We start from the raw sequence: 17,925 nt of genomic DNA, 5'->3' as shown, positions 1-17,925 counted from the left end.
CAGCCTTGTTCCTTCACAGAACTCCCCATCTTTCTGCAAGGACTCACTCTTTTGAGGCCCTATTTTTAATATCTTCCCCTCAGGGATTTCCTCCCTCTTTGTCCCATGTTTTCATTCATCCAGAGGCTCTCTTGGAGAGCCTAGCTTCAAGGCCAACGTTCAAACCTAAGACAGACACCTGGGGCAATGGGATTTTAAGATGACATGAGTCTAAAGGCATGTGAACTTGCATAGGAGCCCAGTATCACCAACACCAAATGCTTCAAAATCATGATTCAAACACCATCACCCTCCAACAAACCAAAACAAACCACAAGTTGGGCTCTTTTTGTTTTCTGATTTCGGAACCTTCGAGTTCTAATTGCTTCCTAGTATCAAGGATTTTTTCTACAGCCCTGAGGACTGAAAACACATTCCAGTTCCAACTACAACAGCGTCTCATGCAGTCTCCTGAACTGGAGCTTCCACAGAGGCACCCAGACTGCAAAGCTCCCCCGTGAAGGTGTGAGAGTCGAGTCGGCAGCTGGGAGGGAGCCCCAAGGGCAGGCACACAAAGCCCCCAGCCTGAACCTCCATCCCAGAGCAGACCCAAGTACTGCCACCATCCCACACTGAGGCCTGCAAGGATTCAGCACCCACTGCAGCCTCAAGGCCTGGCTGCGGGGTACAGGCCAGAGCCCACCAGCACCATCCAGCTGCCACTAGGTCTAGAAGCTACAGTCCATAGAACCACCTTCACACCGCGTGCTTATAGCTAACATACTGGGATAACAGCAGCAGCCGCGCTGATTGGACAACGCAGTGGCCAATGACTGCGCTCGCCCAATGCCCCCCAGCAGTCGGCAAGGCAGGAGGGGCGCTATAGGTGAAGGAGGCTGCTCTAGTAGTTCTATCCCGCCAGGCCTGGAGGTGGCGCTGTGACCTCCAGCCTAGAGCAGCTAGTCTCCGCAAGCCGGATAGAGCCTCTCCGTTCCCACATTTCCGCCATCAGGCGGGGGCGAGGGAGGGAAATGTCTCTAAATAACGTGCTGTGCGATTGGTCAGCCTTTTCCTCTCGACCAATAGAGAGGCGCGTTACAGAACTTCGCTCTTCCTCCCCGCGCCATCTTGCTGCGTGTGACGTGCGCTGGGCTGCGTGGGGGGCGGGGCGTGGTCTAGTGCTGAGCTGTAAGCTGCGTGTGAGACGGAGCCCGCCGCCGCTGCCGGGCAGAGCCGGTCCCGTCATGCCGCACTACCAGACTTGGGAGGAGTTCTCGCGTGCCGCCGAGAAGCTCTACCTCGCCGACCCCATGAAGGTGGGCGGGGGGGGGAGAGGGGAGCGCGCGCCGTGGGGCCGCCCCTGAGATACCGGCCGGCGAGCGGATGGCCGGAGGCGAGGGCGAAGGGGATCCTGGCGACGCCTCCCGCAGCCAGCCGCCTGCTGCCTTCCCGAGCCGAGCAGGGAGCCGGCGCAGGCCCGAAAACACCTGTGGCGGGCGGGCGGGCGGAGGTGGCAGGAATAGCGGGGCCGGGGTAACGGGGGTGTCCCGGTGGTGGTGGTGGTGGTGGTGGTCCCCGCCGCGCGGTGTCCGTGCGAGGCGATGGTGAACCTGCCCGAGACGCGGGCGTGTCACGAAGCCGGCGGCACAATCGGCGCTTCGCGTTTCGCACTGGCTCGTCTCCTCGCACTTGTTTCTCCAAACACACACACGCGTCAAAGACCCAGACCTCAGCGAAGGGAAGGGCTCTTGATCCGGGCTGGCTGCCTCGCCCCCACTCTGAGGTGAGGCGGGAGTGGTTCTTCTGACATTGGGGTGGCCAGTTCTACTTCTGGTCAGCGCACAGGGGCGAGTCATGGCTATGAAGCAGTATTTCACCATCGGGAATCTTTCTCTCATCATAATCCGTCTTAATGTTCATTTTAGTTTTACTTCTAGTTATGCTACCTTAGACTTGAACACTAAGAAGGGAGAAGTTATTTATACTCTTAACCATCCTAAAGTATCTGATCATGAGTCCCCTTATACCCTGATCCGTTAATGGAGCTATGCATAGGCAGACCTCATCGACTTCATTGTGCCCATATAGAGCCCCATTGGTCTACCTGTGTGAAGCTCATTGGAGGATGGGGCATTAATGATCAAACTATATGTATTTAGCTCTTAGTCTTTCCATACTATGAATATATCCTAATATTCAGAGAACTTTATCTTAAAACAAAATCTAATTTTGTAACATAAACTGTAAAATGAAATGGTAAAGTATTATTTCTTAAATAAAACTTTGTCTAATAAACATTTTTAGTCTAGCAACACATCAGTTAATCTATCTGGCACCAAAATGGGGCATATAGCATGCTTGTCCCTCTTAAATGTGGTAGTTGTAGTCATATTTGATGTTTCAGTAACTGGTTTGACAGCTATATTTGAACATAGCATGCTCAGAATCATGTGTTTGAAAAACTTTAAATACAGAATTTGTGAATTGTTGTTTGTTTTGTAAGGAGCTTGTGTGAATTTCAGTATGGCAGCTTCATCTTTTGGCCCTTTTGTTCCTTCACAGTAATGCAGAGGATGCCATTATTGTATGCAGTACACCTCATTTTCCTGATGAAGTTTCATCACTTGAAGTGACTTCAGGAAGGATTACTAAACTCAGCAATTTCCTAGTCAGCACCTGCTATGTTAGAATAGTGTGGGTCTTCCTTGTTGTTGGAATAATTACTTCTAGTGATGTATTGCTTGCCCCACCTTGAGCAAGGTTGAGAATTTTGCTCTAATTCTGGAAAAGAGGAATTAATGTTGGGGTCTGGTATCTCTGTATATCTGCTTCTTACATTTGAAATCTGGCATTATACTTCAAAAAGGAAATGGTTACATTAAACTTGCTATTGCCTTCTAGGAATAGGCAATCTATAGTTGTCTATCACATGATGGTGATGCTGCATCAGCCTCCAATGGAGTTTTGAATAGGTCATTGTGGCGCAGACTGGAATCTGTGCTGTTACTACTGTTTGTTTATAAGGAAAGTTTCTCCATTTTGGTTACATGGAATCTTAGTGGGAATATCCACCTACTGTGACACTATAATGACAAAATGCAGCATTATCAGTTTTAACATTGAGTGAATGTCAATCTGACCAGAGTTTTGCTGGTGACTGTTGTTTTATCAAGTGTACCCCTGGAAGGATGGAAGCAAAGCATGCAATGCTGTTTCTGCCATTGCCCCTGTACTTGCTAATTTAGAGCTTGGAAAAATTTACCTGAAACCTATTAACCAGAGTGAACAATATGTATGCCGCCCTGCTCCTGTGGCTGTGACCTCCAAAGCCCCACACTCTGATGTAAAAGAATAAAATGTGTATCTTCTAACTTGTTAAATATATGTTGCATTTTTTTTAAATTAACTGGCCTTTCTTGCTTTTGTCATACTTTCTGACATCACTCCAAGCTTTTTTCCTTGTTCCTTTTATTGTCTTTTGTATTTGCTCTCCCTGATGTTTCCCTAGGTTGTGGTCTCCCTTCCCGTTTTTCTCCTTTCTCCTGTCAAATCTTTCTCTCTTTCCTTGCATGTATGTGCACCACAGTACTTTTCCACCCATCCAGACACATCTATTTGTTCCCATCCCTAAACACCTGGATTGTAAATTTTTTCTATTGGGCACTAGGTCAGAGAACTAAAGACTAGCTACACCCTGGTGAAGATGGGGATGGGAAGGAAAATGGCTACTGTCCAGGAACAGTGCTCAAGTGAGAAACTAAATTCCATCATATCTACTGGAATTTCTACCATGGGGCTGTCTCTGGACCCTATTCAGTGTTTCTATTGTTTGTGTATCTCCTTTTTTTTTTTTTTTTTTCTTTCCTGGCCAGCAAGAGTCCAGTACATCTACTACACACTCTCCCGTGCCAAACTTGTCTGTGCTGCTAGAAAGGAGTATTCTGAGACCTTTTCCTCTGCAGCTCCATCCCCTCTGGAGCGTCCTTCTACTATAAAAGTGTGTGGGGTCTGTTCTACTCTATTCCTTCCTCAGGCTCTTTGCTTATGTTATGTAGAAATGATCTTTCTCTTACCTGCTTCATCAGGTAGCTCCAAGGTACATCAGTCCCATATTTTGCTCCTTTCCAGTTCCTGCTTGAATCATCCCCCCCTCTCCCACCATGTCTGCCTCTGCTCAGCTTTGCTGAGCTACAGAAGCATGGAATTGACCTGATACTTGTCAGTTTCACTGTTACCCACAGAGTTCTGAATCCAGCTGCAAAGGTGATCAGTTTTAGCCTTCCCAAGGCAGCAGAGTGAAACCATGAGGGGCATTGGAACTATTTTCTGCAGCTGTAGGAAAATAGCAAAGAATTGTCTTGCATTTAGTTATAATTTGGAAGAGTCTGTGAGCCGAGAACTATGAAGAATTAGAAATATAACTCTTCTAAATAAAAGGTTAGATTCTTTGGAAGTTAGTTGATGGCACTTGCCAGGAAAGCTTCCTACTTTGCTATGGATGAGTGAAATTTTTCAAGGTCTATGCTAATGATTTTTGGAGAGGGGGTTCAATGGCAGGGAGGAAAGAAAGGAGTTTAAAAAAATTCTTTCAATTATTATAATTCTTATCAATTACCACTTACTGAAAAGAGATTATGCTTTTCTGCTAAGCAGGCATTTAAGTTTTGATTTGGCAACTACTGGAGGTGGTTTGTGGGGAAAAATTTCAAATGTCATTATGGTGACCTATATATGCAAAGAGAAAGAATGTTGTTTAAATGTGTTGTGCATTTGTTTACTTGGCAATATGGCTGTTTTGTAAAATAGGAATTCAGTCTGATAGAGAAAATGTTCAAGGGTTGGCTGGGATTAAATATTTTTGTCGGTTTTTTCCCTTGTGGATATGCAAAGGCCAGTATAGTTCCAGTTTGTTAGATTCCTTCTCTTGGTGGGGAGGATGGTAATTGCTAGGTTCTATTATATGCAGCTGTCTTCTTGTGCTAATAGTGCCTACTGGGGTTAAATCTGTTTAAAGGATATCTTCATAAACAAGAAACTAACTGCTTTGGGTACTTGGCGTCTACCTTTATTTTCCAGAATTCTTCAAGAATGATCTTGTGCCAGAACAAATGACTATTTGGTTTTTAAGATTATTTGAATGTTGATAGGTGTCCAGTAAATTTTGTAAATCCAAACTATCAGTCAGAGGCTGCTGTGGAAACTCATGATGGAGGTGAACCAGTGAGGTCCTGGTAAGACCCTGGTGAAAATCTTTTTATACCAATGCTTGTGAAGGTGAGGGTGCTGGGGGTCTTCTGAGGATGCTGTTCCTGAGTCTTGCTGTCACTGACTAGTAAGTGACTGATGAGTATATTTGCAACTGCCCTCCTACCCACCCTGGTGTCCTTTGGCTTCTGGAAAGAAGCAGCTGTCTTCTTGCATATATCCCAGAGCCAGCTGACTTCTGGAAGGATGAGGGGTTTTCCTCCTTTGGCTGTTCTAATCCATGCTACTCTACCCATCAGTCATCTCATCTAAGTAATTACAGGAGGCACATCACTGTAGTATCAGAATGCCTCATAAGTATTTAGAAATTTAAAATACAGATCTTTCCCTTCCCTCCTTTCCAGCCTGTATGAGAAGTTAAGTTTTTGTGTTGATGGGTTCTTTATATAATGAAATTAAGGGAAAGCTAAGATGAGGAGAAATGAGTTTTGTGTTTCCCTGAAAGTGGTTAGCTTTATGGTCACTCTTGTGTTTTATGGGAGTAAATGCCATGGTTTAGGCCTAGCTCTGGGGAAAATTGTCTGCTGCACTCATCAGCCTCCTTCTGGTTGATAGTCTTACTGTTTCAGTGGAATGTAGCTGTCATGGTTGAGGGAGAGGCAATCTCTTAAGTAACTAAGGCCAGTCCCATGAGGAATTAACAGAACAGGAACTTTTTTTGTATTTAATGAGGTGCTGTTGCAGAGACTGAAGCACCAGGACTGTGTGTTAACAATAACTCATTGTAACCAGACTGCTGTGTCCTGTATCATTTGGAATTTTTTCGAGGTGTGTGAGACTTCATTTCTAGAAATTAGTTGAAATTGACGTTGGAGGTCACATATGCATGGATCACCATGGCCAGTTGTGCATTCAGTAGGATGGGGTGCAGTCTTTTGGCCAGATGTAGACAGAAGTGAATTTCTTTTGTCATCATGGTTTTGGGGTATTGAATACATTGATGAATCCAAAGCTGCAGTAGTGTAGGATATCATAGAAAAGGCAACTTCTCAAAGCGCTTCCCTCTTTCCCAAGAAGCAGCAGGGTGAAACTGAGAATTGTTTCTGGTTTCATTGCTGTCTCTAGGGTTCTGATTTTAGCAGATTTGAAACTAACCGTTTTCCTCAAGTAGAAATTGGTAAGACTATTAGCAGCAGAGGCATTGGAATAGTCTACCCCTGGATGCATAAACTTAAGTAACTTAATTGGTTGGTATTTGGAAGGATTTTTTTAATTACAGTGGCTAAAAACTTCCTTAGATTGAGGTTTAGATACTGCAGGAACTTAATAGCATAATGCCGAGCTGACCCCTCCCACATTCACCACAGCCAGTAGCAAAAGTAAATTTTTCAAGTCATTCCAGTGTGAAATCCACTCTGAAGTGGACAATTTTAAGTTAAGCATAGTTTTCTTTAGTAAATATCCCTACTAACAGGGCTATGGAGGAGGGAGGGATGTCTCAACACACTTTTAGTTGGTCTCCTGTAAAATTATTTTCCTTTTATGAAGTCCTCCTTGTTCCTTGAAGATACCATAAAATGTATTGTAGATTATACCATGGACTATGTGGGTTGCAATAGGACCATTTGATGATAAAATTGGTGTAGAAAGTAGTTGACCCTACTGTGCTCTGTTCTTGCACTACCTTTTTCTAGTCTTCTTGACCTCAGGCCACTTGGAGACCTCAATGTTGGGGAGCCTGACAGCATTCCTTTCATGATGCCACAGTAAGATGCATAAGAAAAATCCTGACTTAGGGTAAAAATTCTTCTTAAGCATGTGATGATCTTAGCATTTCTGGTTCCTTTCTTGAGCCAGTCCCACAATGATCTCCATTCCACAAGCCAAATGTAGGGTAATTCCCAGTCACTAATCATTGCTTCCCCATCCTACTTGTAACTCTTGGCATATATCTACAAAGCAAAGAAAAAAACAGTGGCTAGCCTGTGCCAACCAGCTCGGTCAGCGAGGCCGTTTCCTTCTTGTGTAGCCTTCTGGGCTTGGGCTGGAGTCTGGGCTCTAGGACCCTGTGTGGTGGGAGGGTCTCTGAGCCCAAATGTCTACAGAGCAATGAAACAGCCCTGCAGCCCCAGCCCCGTGAGCCTGAGTTGGCTGGCATGGGCTAGCCATGGGTTTTTCTTTGCTGTGTAGACATACATTTCTTGGAATGTTACAGGTCTGACTTTTTCCCAGGGCCTTTCTTATGCCAGATCCAAAGCAAACCCTGACTGAGCATTGGAAACCTGGGGAGCAATGAGATATATATGAAAAATTCTATTCTCTTCCCCCTCCCCCATCTGGTTTGGATATAACAAAATGCTGATATTCTAGTAATGTCCCTAGGGGACGGGGGGCACAGGATGAGCACATGGTAAATCTGAAGCCTTAAAATTTACAGGATATTTTCAGGTAGGTTTTTTTTAAAAGGACACCACCTAGCACTTTTAAAGTGTGAGCAAACCCCACTTTTTGTTGAAATTAAAATTTTCTTGAATATTACGAGGAATCCAAACAGTAAACATTTGGTAATGCATGGGAGCTAAGTGAAATGGATTATGAATTGACAAATAGTTTTTGTGACCAAACTGAATAAAATGTAAAATAACACTTTTAAATAAGTTGTTCCGTGCTAGGAAATCTCTAAGTGTGATGTGAAAACCCTCACTCTTGTCTATTATTACTACTTAAAATGTTTTCTCATTTCAGGTGCGTGTGGTTCTTAAATACCGACACTGTGATGGGAATCTGTGTATCAAAGTAACAGATGATGTAGTTGTAAGTAAAGAATATTATGACGGTAGAGGTTAATACAGCAAGCTTTTATTTTAAGACAGGCTGTCACTTAATTTGATTGAGAGTAAAAATTGCTATGGAGAACTTCATATACAGATGGTTCTGTATGCTTGTCTAACTTTCTCAAACCACCAAGCTTCTTGTACTGCGTGCGTGTGTGCGTGCGTGCGCCTCTGATGCCAGCCTGGTACCCCATTCTGCACCCATTGAGTCTAAGACAAAATTCCTGATGATTTCAAGGGGTGTAGGATTGAGCCCTTATTTAAAGTTAAGGGAACTTACTGGGTTTCTTTTGAGGGATATAACTGAAAATGCTGCCATCCTATTCTTATATTGCTTGTATAAGAATCATGCAGGTAATGGGGAAAAACAAAGCAAGGAGTTAACTTTACCACACAAACTAAAGAACCACCATCAGAGAGCCTTATTCGTTTTCCCTCTAAGTCTACACTAGAAAAGATTTGCTAGTTAGCTCTTCTGGCAAGTTCTCCTACTATGGAAACAGCTTATACCACCATAAAAGGGCATTTGGCAGTATAACTTATCCTGGTTTGAGTAAAATAAGCTTTGTTGGCAAAAGCACTTTTATGGTGTTAACTCCATCTGCAGTAGGGCTTTTGCTGATATAGAAATGTTGTCCACCCAAAAAAGGACCCCACACCTCTTCCTGATGTTGTATTGGCAAAAGTTTCTGGTATTGAACTGTCCTGAAGTCTAAAACTTTTTAAAATATTTAATACATTGTTTATAGACATAAAATGTAAATAAGGTAGACTTTCAGTGCACTATGTTTTATAACATAATCAAGAAACCTCACTGAAGTGAGGAAAAGACACACTGCAAACTCAAAATCCTAGACATGGAGCTTCTTGCCCAACCACTTGCCCCCTCAGAAGCTTGGAGAAATTACCCAGGTATCTGGCTACTTCACTTTTCATAGGTGTCTCCACAAACAAATGCAGTATTGCCAACTCCCATGATTTTATCATGACTCTTGTGATTTTTTGGGGGTGTTTTTAATTTGTCTGAAAAGATGATGAAAGGCAGGCAACTCACAAATTTTCCCTTATTCAAAGTGGCTCTATTACTGTCAGTTGGGCTGAAGCTAGCAAGATAGACTGTAGGGAAACAGCAACCATCTGCATGTGGAAAAGCTGCAGTTAATAGTTGACTGCCTCCTCCCACTGTTTTCAGTTATGCTACAGGCAAAATGGCTGCCACTCTGGAGTAGAGACTAGACAGGACACAGGGACTAAGGAGCAGCAGATGCACTGTGACAGGTGGATGGGAAGCATATGGGGCAGCAGGAGGTGGAAATAAGAGTTGCAGGGGATATTGGGACGGGAGGGGAGGGGGTCTGGAGCAATGGGAGGCAGGGAAGTTGTTGGGAGTAGGGAGCGCTGCCTGGTCTCAGGCAGAGAAGCATAGGCTGGGATGGGGGAGGAGAAGGAGTCCCGGCGGTGTTGCTGCTTGCTAAAGGCTAAACTTATATTGTTTTTACTGTGATATCACTTATATGAATGATAGGTTTAAAGTTCTTTAATGTATATTTGTAACTGATCAACCCTAAAAAGTAGCATAAAGCTCTGTGTGAGTGATTCATGATAATTAGGTCAGTGGATCTCAAACTATTTACTAGGTGAGGTCCTTTTATCAAAGGAATTAAAATAGGAGGGGAGAGAGTCAAGATAGTAATGGTAAATGGATGTCAGTTTCCTGTCTTATGGTTGAGGAGCAGGTAAGTGGAGTCTCCATCTGAGCAGCTAGGGAGAGGTTTGTTTGGTTTTTTTTATGTGGATTAAATTTTTTTTTTCAATTTTTTTTTACCATGCTGACATTGGCAAAGGCATTAAAAAAAGTAAAAAGACAGACTAAAAACATGATTTGATGACTTGATCTCTTGAGGTGCTTCGAGTAATGATTTCTGATCTCTTGAAATCGGCAATACTGCAGATGAGGTTACTAAATCCTTCCCAGAGAGCTTTTGTAGTCCCTGTCTTCCTTTTCTGTAAGGAGGGGCCAGTAGTTTTTCCAGCTTTAAGCCTAGTTCTCACTTATGCAAAGGTCATGTACAACCCAAGAGTATTAGACTGAATTCAAAAGTTGATATTAGAACCTCCATCCTTTATGACAATACTATGTGAGCAGTTACTCCCAAGAAATGCCACAGAACATGTATTTATCTCATGCATTTTTGAAACCTTTCCTCCCCTGAATTAGAATACAGTAGCTTTTTTTAAAAAGCAAGAATGTCAAGCAGAATGCAGCTTAAGTGTCTCCTCTAGCTTACCTCTGTCCAAACACACCGGAGGGATTTTTTGGGTGGGCGAGGGAATGTCGGAGCAAGAGGAAGAGCAACACACAATAAACAAGGGAGAACCGGAAATGTGCACACAGTCCATTGGTTCATATTGCTAGTAGTTTCCCTTTAAGATATGTGCCTCATCTCTGAAGAAAAACTAAATCCATCTAGTCTGTACAGGTTCTTCCCAGAAGGGTCAGTCAGTGTCAGAGTCCAGGAGAAATAGTCAGGCATCTGTGGATGGCTAATTACAGTACAAGGAATGAACTCTGAAGCCCAGAAGGATGGGCACCTCTTCCAGGGATAGTTAGAGCCCTGCGCAGATACAAGATTTGTATCTGATCTGCAAACACGGTGTGTGGATATAAAGCAGATAGCTGCAGATGTGCATAGGGATAGTGTGGTTTTTAGAGTGGAAAGAGGTTGAATTAGGGACATTAATAGAAAAGACACTTGTTAGGAAAAATCCCACAAAGTAGGAAATTTGGGTTAAGGGAATCCTGAATTTACATGTAGTTTTAAAACTGCCCTTTCTTACTCTCATCTGCTTATCACCAAGTCACAGTAGTGAAGTTTACTGACAAAGGCACGTTTTACTGCTGTTAGCGCTGCAGAGACAGTATAGCTGTGGAAAGACAGAACTAGATTCTGTTTTGCATGCCTCAGAGTTTAAAGAAGTTTTAATGTGAAATTAATGTGGGTAAAGCTGCTGTATTGACAGCTCTGGAGACTGAAGGTTTCTATTTTTATTCCTTTGCTAAGTCAATCTGGGCAGCTAGGTTGTTGCTGTATTCATGCTATACAGGCAGAGGGAACTAATCATTCTTGACAGAAACACTGGCTATATTCCAAGTCACCTGTTGTTTCAGCTGGGGTCCACAAATCCCTGAGCTTCCTCTTAGGCAAATAAAAGCATTTGTGGCCTCCAGCTGCAGTAAAATTAAATTTCTAGTTTGCCAGGCATCAATACTGGTGTCTTGTATGTAATCATGATGATCAGACAGTGAGTGGCATCCTACTTCTGTCCATAATGTGGCAAGGGGAAGGGAAAATCCTCACATGAAGATAACTTCCCCATATCTTAATCAACAAAAGGGTTTTCTGATTCTTTAACACTTCCCCGTAGAGAAATACCTCTCATTCATAGAGACAATGCACTTACTATGAAGAGAAAAAATCCTGAATTTTCTTTGCTTCTAAGCAATATTTAATCTAGCACTGCTGGTGACAAAATACATTCATCCCTAAAAGTATGACTTACCTAAGCGGAGGAAACCCAAGGAAAGTAATTTCAGGTTCCAAAAATCTGCTTTGATGACCACTGAACATAAAAGGAAAGAATCTGTTTCATGTGTTAACACAATAATTCTATCCATCACAGGGCAGCTTTTAGCCTGCTGCTGTGATTTTTGAGAATTCATCTCATTATGAAAAGTGACCTTGGCCTTTTCAGGAAATTTAGGCAAAAGAGAATCAATATAGACCCCCGTTAGTTTTAAAATACACCATTTCTCTATCAAATCTGTCTTTTGTATCTTGCTTAAGTTTTGCATTGAACAATTAAACTGTAATTCAAGAGATTTTGTGCTAACCACCTGGGCTCTGTGTTTTTTTGTTTGTTTGTTTGTTTGTTTGTTTTTTTTTGGTAGAAGACACTGAAAGCACAGTAGTGCTTGCATAATCTTAAAATAGACTGAGGGAAGAAAGCTAGTTAAATTTGATCTGACCACTAGAATATTCACACTTCGAGTATAATGTAAAGGCCAAACTATTAATCTGAGTATTGAATGGATGTAAAATAAAACTGTTTAACATTATCCAGAATGTTATGCATGGTGTTCTAAGGAATGTCAGTATTAAAAAGGTGTTATGTAGGCATTATATTAATTTATTCCAGATTGTTTTCTTTTAGTGTTATACAGGTTATAACTTTAGAATTTTATCTGTATACAACATTGAATACAGTATACTGTATTGAATGCTAACGTTATGGTACCCAAGATTTTGAAAGTTACAGTGAGGCTTTATAACAGTGGAGTTCAGAGTGCAAATTAAATGCTTGGTAATTTTCAGGTCAGAAAGCAGTTCCTGACATGAGGAGCTTGCAGTTTTAATGCAGACACATGATATGGGGGACCCAAAGGAAGATTGTTTTAGAAGGACTCTTTTAAAACAAAAAAAACCAGCCAAACAAACAAAAAAAAACTTATGGATGAATAATAGTAAATTGTTGTAATAGCGTTGGAAATTAAGGGTTCAGTAGCTTTATGTTGCCCCTTAAAATATGGGACGGAGTACAGATGGCACTGATCAGAGTCCTTGAAGTTTTTTACTTTGTAGCATAAGCTTTTTGGTGTCAGAAATATGTGAAATTAATATTGAAACAATAAATCACAGAATTAAATCACTTGAAATAAAACCTGACATTCAGTAACTTTTTTTTGACAGTGTCTGCTATATAGAACAGACCAGGCTCAAGATGTAAAGAAGATTGAGAAATTCCACAGTCAGCTAATGCGACTCATGGTAGCTAAGGAATCCCGCAGTGCTGCCATGGAAACAGACTGAATTGCTGAAAATAAAATGAAAGCACAAGTCATATTTCACAGGAAGAAAATATCACTTCGATTTGAGCAAACATTGGGACAGGAGATGTTTTATGTAATGAAGTGGACTATGAAAAGTCTGAAGAATTTTTTCCCCTTCCCCAGATTCCACTTCAGATAATTAGGAAAATAAATGCTTTCAGTTGAAAGCCTCTATTTAGTTTTGAAAATTAAGCAAGAAAAATATATCCTCTATGGAAAACATTCTTACATGTCTTGCTTAACATACCTTATCCTGTACATATTTTCTTTTGTAAAACTAAAATACTCTGGTTTGAAAGTGAGAGAAAACAGGTGTGTATCTCTGGAAAGCGAGAGCATGTCTGCATGTAGATTAAACTGATCTTATTTGCGTTCATATTCTTGTGCTGGTGTATTCTCACATGAGAAAATAGATATTAATCTGACCAACTAATACTGTAAAACTTGATCTAATAACTCTTTACACCTAGTGATATTATAATAGAATTTAGAAATAGAACAGACATTTTCTAAATTAAAATTGCCAAAAATTGTGTATTAATATTGTGTAACTAGCAAGTTACTCTGTAAAAGGCTTCTAGCTTTTAATATTATGGCCATAAGTTGTATAACACTTCTAATTAAGCCTATGCATAATAGTTCTACAGAACACATTCTAGATTGTTGGTTCAAATATGAGGTTGGGATTCATCAAGTAGTCATCTGAAAACTGTTCAGTAGCCTACATGAAGTTGGACGTTCCCAATCCAGTTATCAGGCAAGTGTTCATATAAAAAGAATCATTGTAATTTAGAAGTAGTTGGCAGAGAGGCTGAACTTCCCTCTTTCCCTTGGAGGTTTGCCTTCCAGGGCAGAGTTGAAGCATGCTAGAAAGGGCACTGTGGAAGCTTGCATAGGTAATGCCCGCATGTTACTTGTTCTGTGGATAAATTACTTCAGCCTGCAGGTCTTAGTAACTTGCCAATGTTACATTCACTTTATTTAAAAAAATAAAAATAAAAAGGACTATAACAACTGGAATTCGCAGATGCTAACAAGTTTGGTAAACATACCTTAAACATCAAAGCAAAAGAGTGTAGTCAATTTAGACATTTGTGTGGCTTAGATTTGCTGCTTATTGCTACCTCTGTTTAATGGTAGATGAATATTAACCCCTCTCTTGAAGGCTTCCTGCTTGAAGACCAAAATGTTGAAGTTGGATACTTGCTTTGAATAGATACTATATATTGTTGAGAACTGAACTCCATTTTGTTAAATACCAAACTGACTTCTGTGTGTAACCATGCTACTGCTGTAATTGTTCTCTCCTAGACTAATACTTTGGCCTAACCTTTAAAACCTCCAAACCTTTAAAAGCAAAGAGCTAAGCAACACTTAATGTCATGCTGGCTGTAAATGCTGTACTTAAATACCAGTTATCTGCTATATTTTATATAGAAACAATTGGGTTCTCAAACTTAACTGGTAATGTTGCTACTCAGAAGGAATGGAATTCCCAGATTTTTGCTGAAGGTTTAATAAATAAACTTTGTGGGTATTCCATTAAATTATTCTTTCAGTAGAGAATGTTACATATTATTGGAAGACATTTTAGCATGGTGAATTGCCATTTGCCATCTTGAGTTCTGACCTGTAAGGTTTGAGGTCAGCTAAATAAAAAAACTCATACCAAGACAATGGTTCTAATGAAGTCTTATTGCTTGGATATTTTGTCATGTTCAGACAAGACGGGTTTTTTTTCCCTCCCCATCCCTCCTGTCCCCCCCCCCCCACAAAAGCACTGGTTTCTATTTCAACTTTACTTGCTCATTCTGTTTAGGGGGTGTGGTGTTGAGGAGGGTGTGCATGATGGTCTTAGGTTGTGTACATTTTTCTTAAATAAAGCAAGCATAATACACTTCCGAATCTAAATTAAGGATAGTAGTGTATAATGATGTAAAACTCCTAAACCTGGACAAAAACTGACCTCCAACTTTCACCATAATGCTGAGGATTTTCTTAATTGGTACTTCAAATTATCTTACAGTTGACTACAAGTATTAGAACAACAGATATATATTTTTAAATAGTTAGGTGCAGTAGGTTTAACACATTCCTAAGTGTTCTGCACTAAAGCACAAGACTAACAGGAGTTGTTTATATTGACTCTGGTGGGCTGAGTGAAACTTCCATCTGTCATGGGACCAACAGCAAAGGTAACTGGTGTTTCAGTATAGCTCTGCAATGTGGGTTTTTTTCCCATTAATTGCTTATGTATGTAAAAGTAGTGTTCGCCCTAGGAAAAAAGATGGAGTGGATTACTATGCTATACCTGAATGGATCATGTAAGACTCAAAGATGAGAGAGACCTGCAGACAAAGATTCAATGTACACTGGACTGGAAGCTGCTGAAAAGTTTGACAGATACTTATAGAGGGTCTCCTCTCTTAGAAGGTTTATTTGCATACAAGAAAAGCCTACAGTACAGAACTAAGGACAGATTAAAATATGCTCTCTGCAAGCAAAATAGATACCGGGGACAATTAAGTGTTGTAATAGTTTTCTCCAGAAATTGTTCCTGGAAGTAGTTATGTAAACAGAGCCAACATGTCAGAAAGTGTATTCTCAATCTGCCTTTCTGTACTAAATTTAACAATAGTTTTCTAATGTGGACATGATCATCAGGATGCAGTTTTGATGTAAACTTAAACTTAAGATTCTACTCCCTTCTAAATATTATCTTAAAATTAAACTCTCAATTAGAGCATTTAGAGCATTAGTCCTTGGGAGAAAAGTCCAGAACATAATTGTCAATTTGCAAACTGTAGCCATGAAATGGCAATAACACTGCAATCTACTACCCCCTCGTTCATTTCTGACCTGTGGAGACTTCAGCAAGGGTACATACTACAGAGATGTTGGTCACAAGGCTTTTTACTGTTCATGGATTTCAATCAGTGAGTTGGTATGAGTCCTACTGCCCATCACCTGTCATCCAACTTTTGTGGTCCATATTTTTCACTAAGCTCTGTTGGCCATACAGCATAGATCTTCATGGAGAGATTTTAATTGGACTCCCACAGGGAGTCCAGTCTATCCTTTGCTTTTAATGTTGTCATTCTCATGATTTTTCCTTTGAACATCTCTTGATTCTCAAAGGAAGAGGTGAAAACCTTTCTCCTGTTGGTTTGGGATGTCTGTGCTTATATGAAGCTATGTTCTTCCTATTTTTCCTGTGGGAGTTTAATGCATAGAACAAGTAGGGATTGTCCATCAACAATTTTTGTAAAAGGTTAGACTCTTAAATGCAGGAGGGTTCTTAATGGAGCTGGAGAAGTAAGAGTTTGGTCATAAATTTAACTTTATTCTTTTTAAGCTGCCAGTGAAAGAAGCCATAACTGTTTCTACAGAAGTCGTAGAGTCAAATTCTCAAAAATGTCAAAGTTCCATTTTTGAAAGTTAATGAAACTCATGCCCCAAGTGCCTAACTCACTTTTGCAAATGGGACTTAGCACTGAAGGGGATTTAGGACCATTTTGAAAATTTTACTCCTGGATTAAAAAAAATAAAATTTGTGCCCTTAGCTGAGTAATTTATTCCATACCATATAAAAGCATGCACAATATTCAACATATTTTAGTTTTAATTGGTCAGGAAGGAGGCAAACTCTTGGTTCTTCAAGTGCTTGCTTGTGTCAATTCCAAGCAGGTGTGTGTGCAGTTTCTGGCAAACTTTTGCCTTAGAAGTACCCCCAGGGTCAGCCCTGGTGCCCCTGGGAATCACACCGCTATGGCGCCCTATGCCTGTTGACTATCCACCTCCTCAGTTCCTTCTTACCGCCCACTACAGCCGCTGGAACTCTGCTGCTCTTGCCTAGCAAGTGCTTCCCTCATGTTTTGTTTCTTTTTAAGTATCTGTAAATAGTTTGAATAGTCCATTTAGATAGTTGTAGTAATTAGTGTAGCATAGTTCAGTTAAGTACCCTGCTTAGTGGGTTGTTAGCTCCCCTTCCCTCTGGGAGATGGGGCATGCATGGATTGACGTGCTGGGGGTCCTGCTTGAAGTCAATGCCCAGGGACGACCTGCACTCGGGCTGTCTGAGGTGCCTCAGGGAGTCTCATCTAAAAGAAAAGTGCAAGATCTGCAGAGGCTTCAAGCCTAGGACCCAAAAGGAACACAGCCAATGTTTGAAGTTCCTACTAATGGAGGCCATCCTTCGACCTGCAGAGCAGAGAGCAGGCTCATCGACATCAATGAGGAGTGTCCTGGTGGCTATGAAAGAACCAGCTGCAAGAAAGGAAACCATGGCACCAACGATCCCGGTACTGAGGGGCCCAGCTCGATCTGACAAGCGGCCCTGCTCCCATTCCCCGGCACCGCAGAGAGGAGCAGTGATAGAGAGCGCTCTCCGTCACCTAAGCCCAAGCCTGCGGAAACTACCAAGGTATGACCTGTGCCGGGACACCTGAGCCCTCAATCTCAGTACCATTGACTCCGGGCCAAAGAGCCTCATCGAGTCCAGTACCAGTGGACTCCCCATGTGGGGAGAGGGAGGAGGAGATCCAGCTTCCCTCCACTCCAGGGACATTTGAGGTGGCCAGAGAGCTCATTGAGATGGCTCCACCACCATCTAGTGGCCCGCTGGAGTGTGATCCAGTGCCGAAAAGACCTGCAGGCCATCCAGAGGCAAACCGGCCATGATGGCCAGGTTGAGATCCCCCGGCGCCGCTCACCGGCACTGCCTGGCGCCACTCCTCCATGGTCGCTGAGGAGTGAGCAGCTCTCATCTGACTCTGAGGCAGTCATACGCCTCACAGAGGAGCCGGCACCGTAGCAGGCATCGTGGCCGGGAGATGCAGCCCATTTCAGTAATGTGGATCCTGCAGTGGCAGATGCTGTCTCAGTGGCACTTTTCAACACCTTGGGTGTGTAGGAATAAAATTATAATTGTAACCCTGTAGATTAATTCATAGCTTTTAATTCATACCTTATTTGTGTCAGCTCATTCATACCCTTATTTGTGTCAACCTCTATATGGTT

At 41.8% G+C, this 17,925-nt stretch overlaps 1 protein-coding gene across 1 annotated transcript; it reads left to right on the top strand.

The window, feature by feature from the left end:
- The first annotated feature begins 1,149 nt into the window (after positions 1-1,149).
- On the top strand, positions 1,150-14,583 carry SRP9 (signal recognition particle 9). Its single transcript, XM_067564859.1, has 3 exons — positions 1,150-1,295; positions 7,930-7,998; positions 12,767-14,583. Exons 1-3 carry the CDS (start codon positions 1,224-1,226, stop codon positions 12,884-12,886), a joined length of 261 nt encoding a protein of 86 aa, XP_067420960.1. The 5' UTR covers positions 1,150-1,223; the 3' UTR covers positions 12,887-14,583.
- Positions 14,584-17,925: the final 3,342 nt, after the last annotated feature.

The sequence above is a fragment of the Emydura macquarii genome, unplaced genomic scaffold (assembly GCF_026122565.2).
Source record: "Emydura macquarii macquarii isolate MOO-44397 ecotype Brisbane River unplaced genomic scaffold, CSIRO-AGI_Emac_v2 contig_2676, whole genome shotgun sequence".
NCBI classification, from domain to species: domain Eukaryota; kingdom Metazoa; phylum Chordata; order Testudines; family Chelidae; genus Emydura; species Emydura macquarii.
This window is presented reverse-complemented; position numbering and strand designations above follow the sequence as displayed.

Excerpts from the sequence above, each read along its gene's own strand:
- SRP9 (XM_067564859.1), top strand. The coding sequence starts at position 1,224 with ATGCCGCACTACCAGACTTGGGAGGAGTTCTCGCGTGCCGCCGAGAAG. Across the intron at positions 1,296-7,929 it reads ACCTCGCCGACCCCATGAAG|GTGCGTGTGGTTCTTAAATA; the intron begins GTGGGCGGGGGG and ends TTCTCATTTCAG. Across the intron at positions 7,999-12,766 it reads AAGTAACAGATGATGTAGTT|TGTCTGCTATATAGAACAGA; the intron begins GTAAGTAAAGAA and ends TTTTTTTGACAG.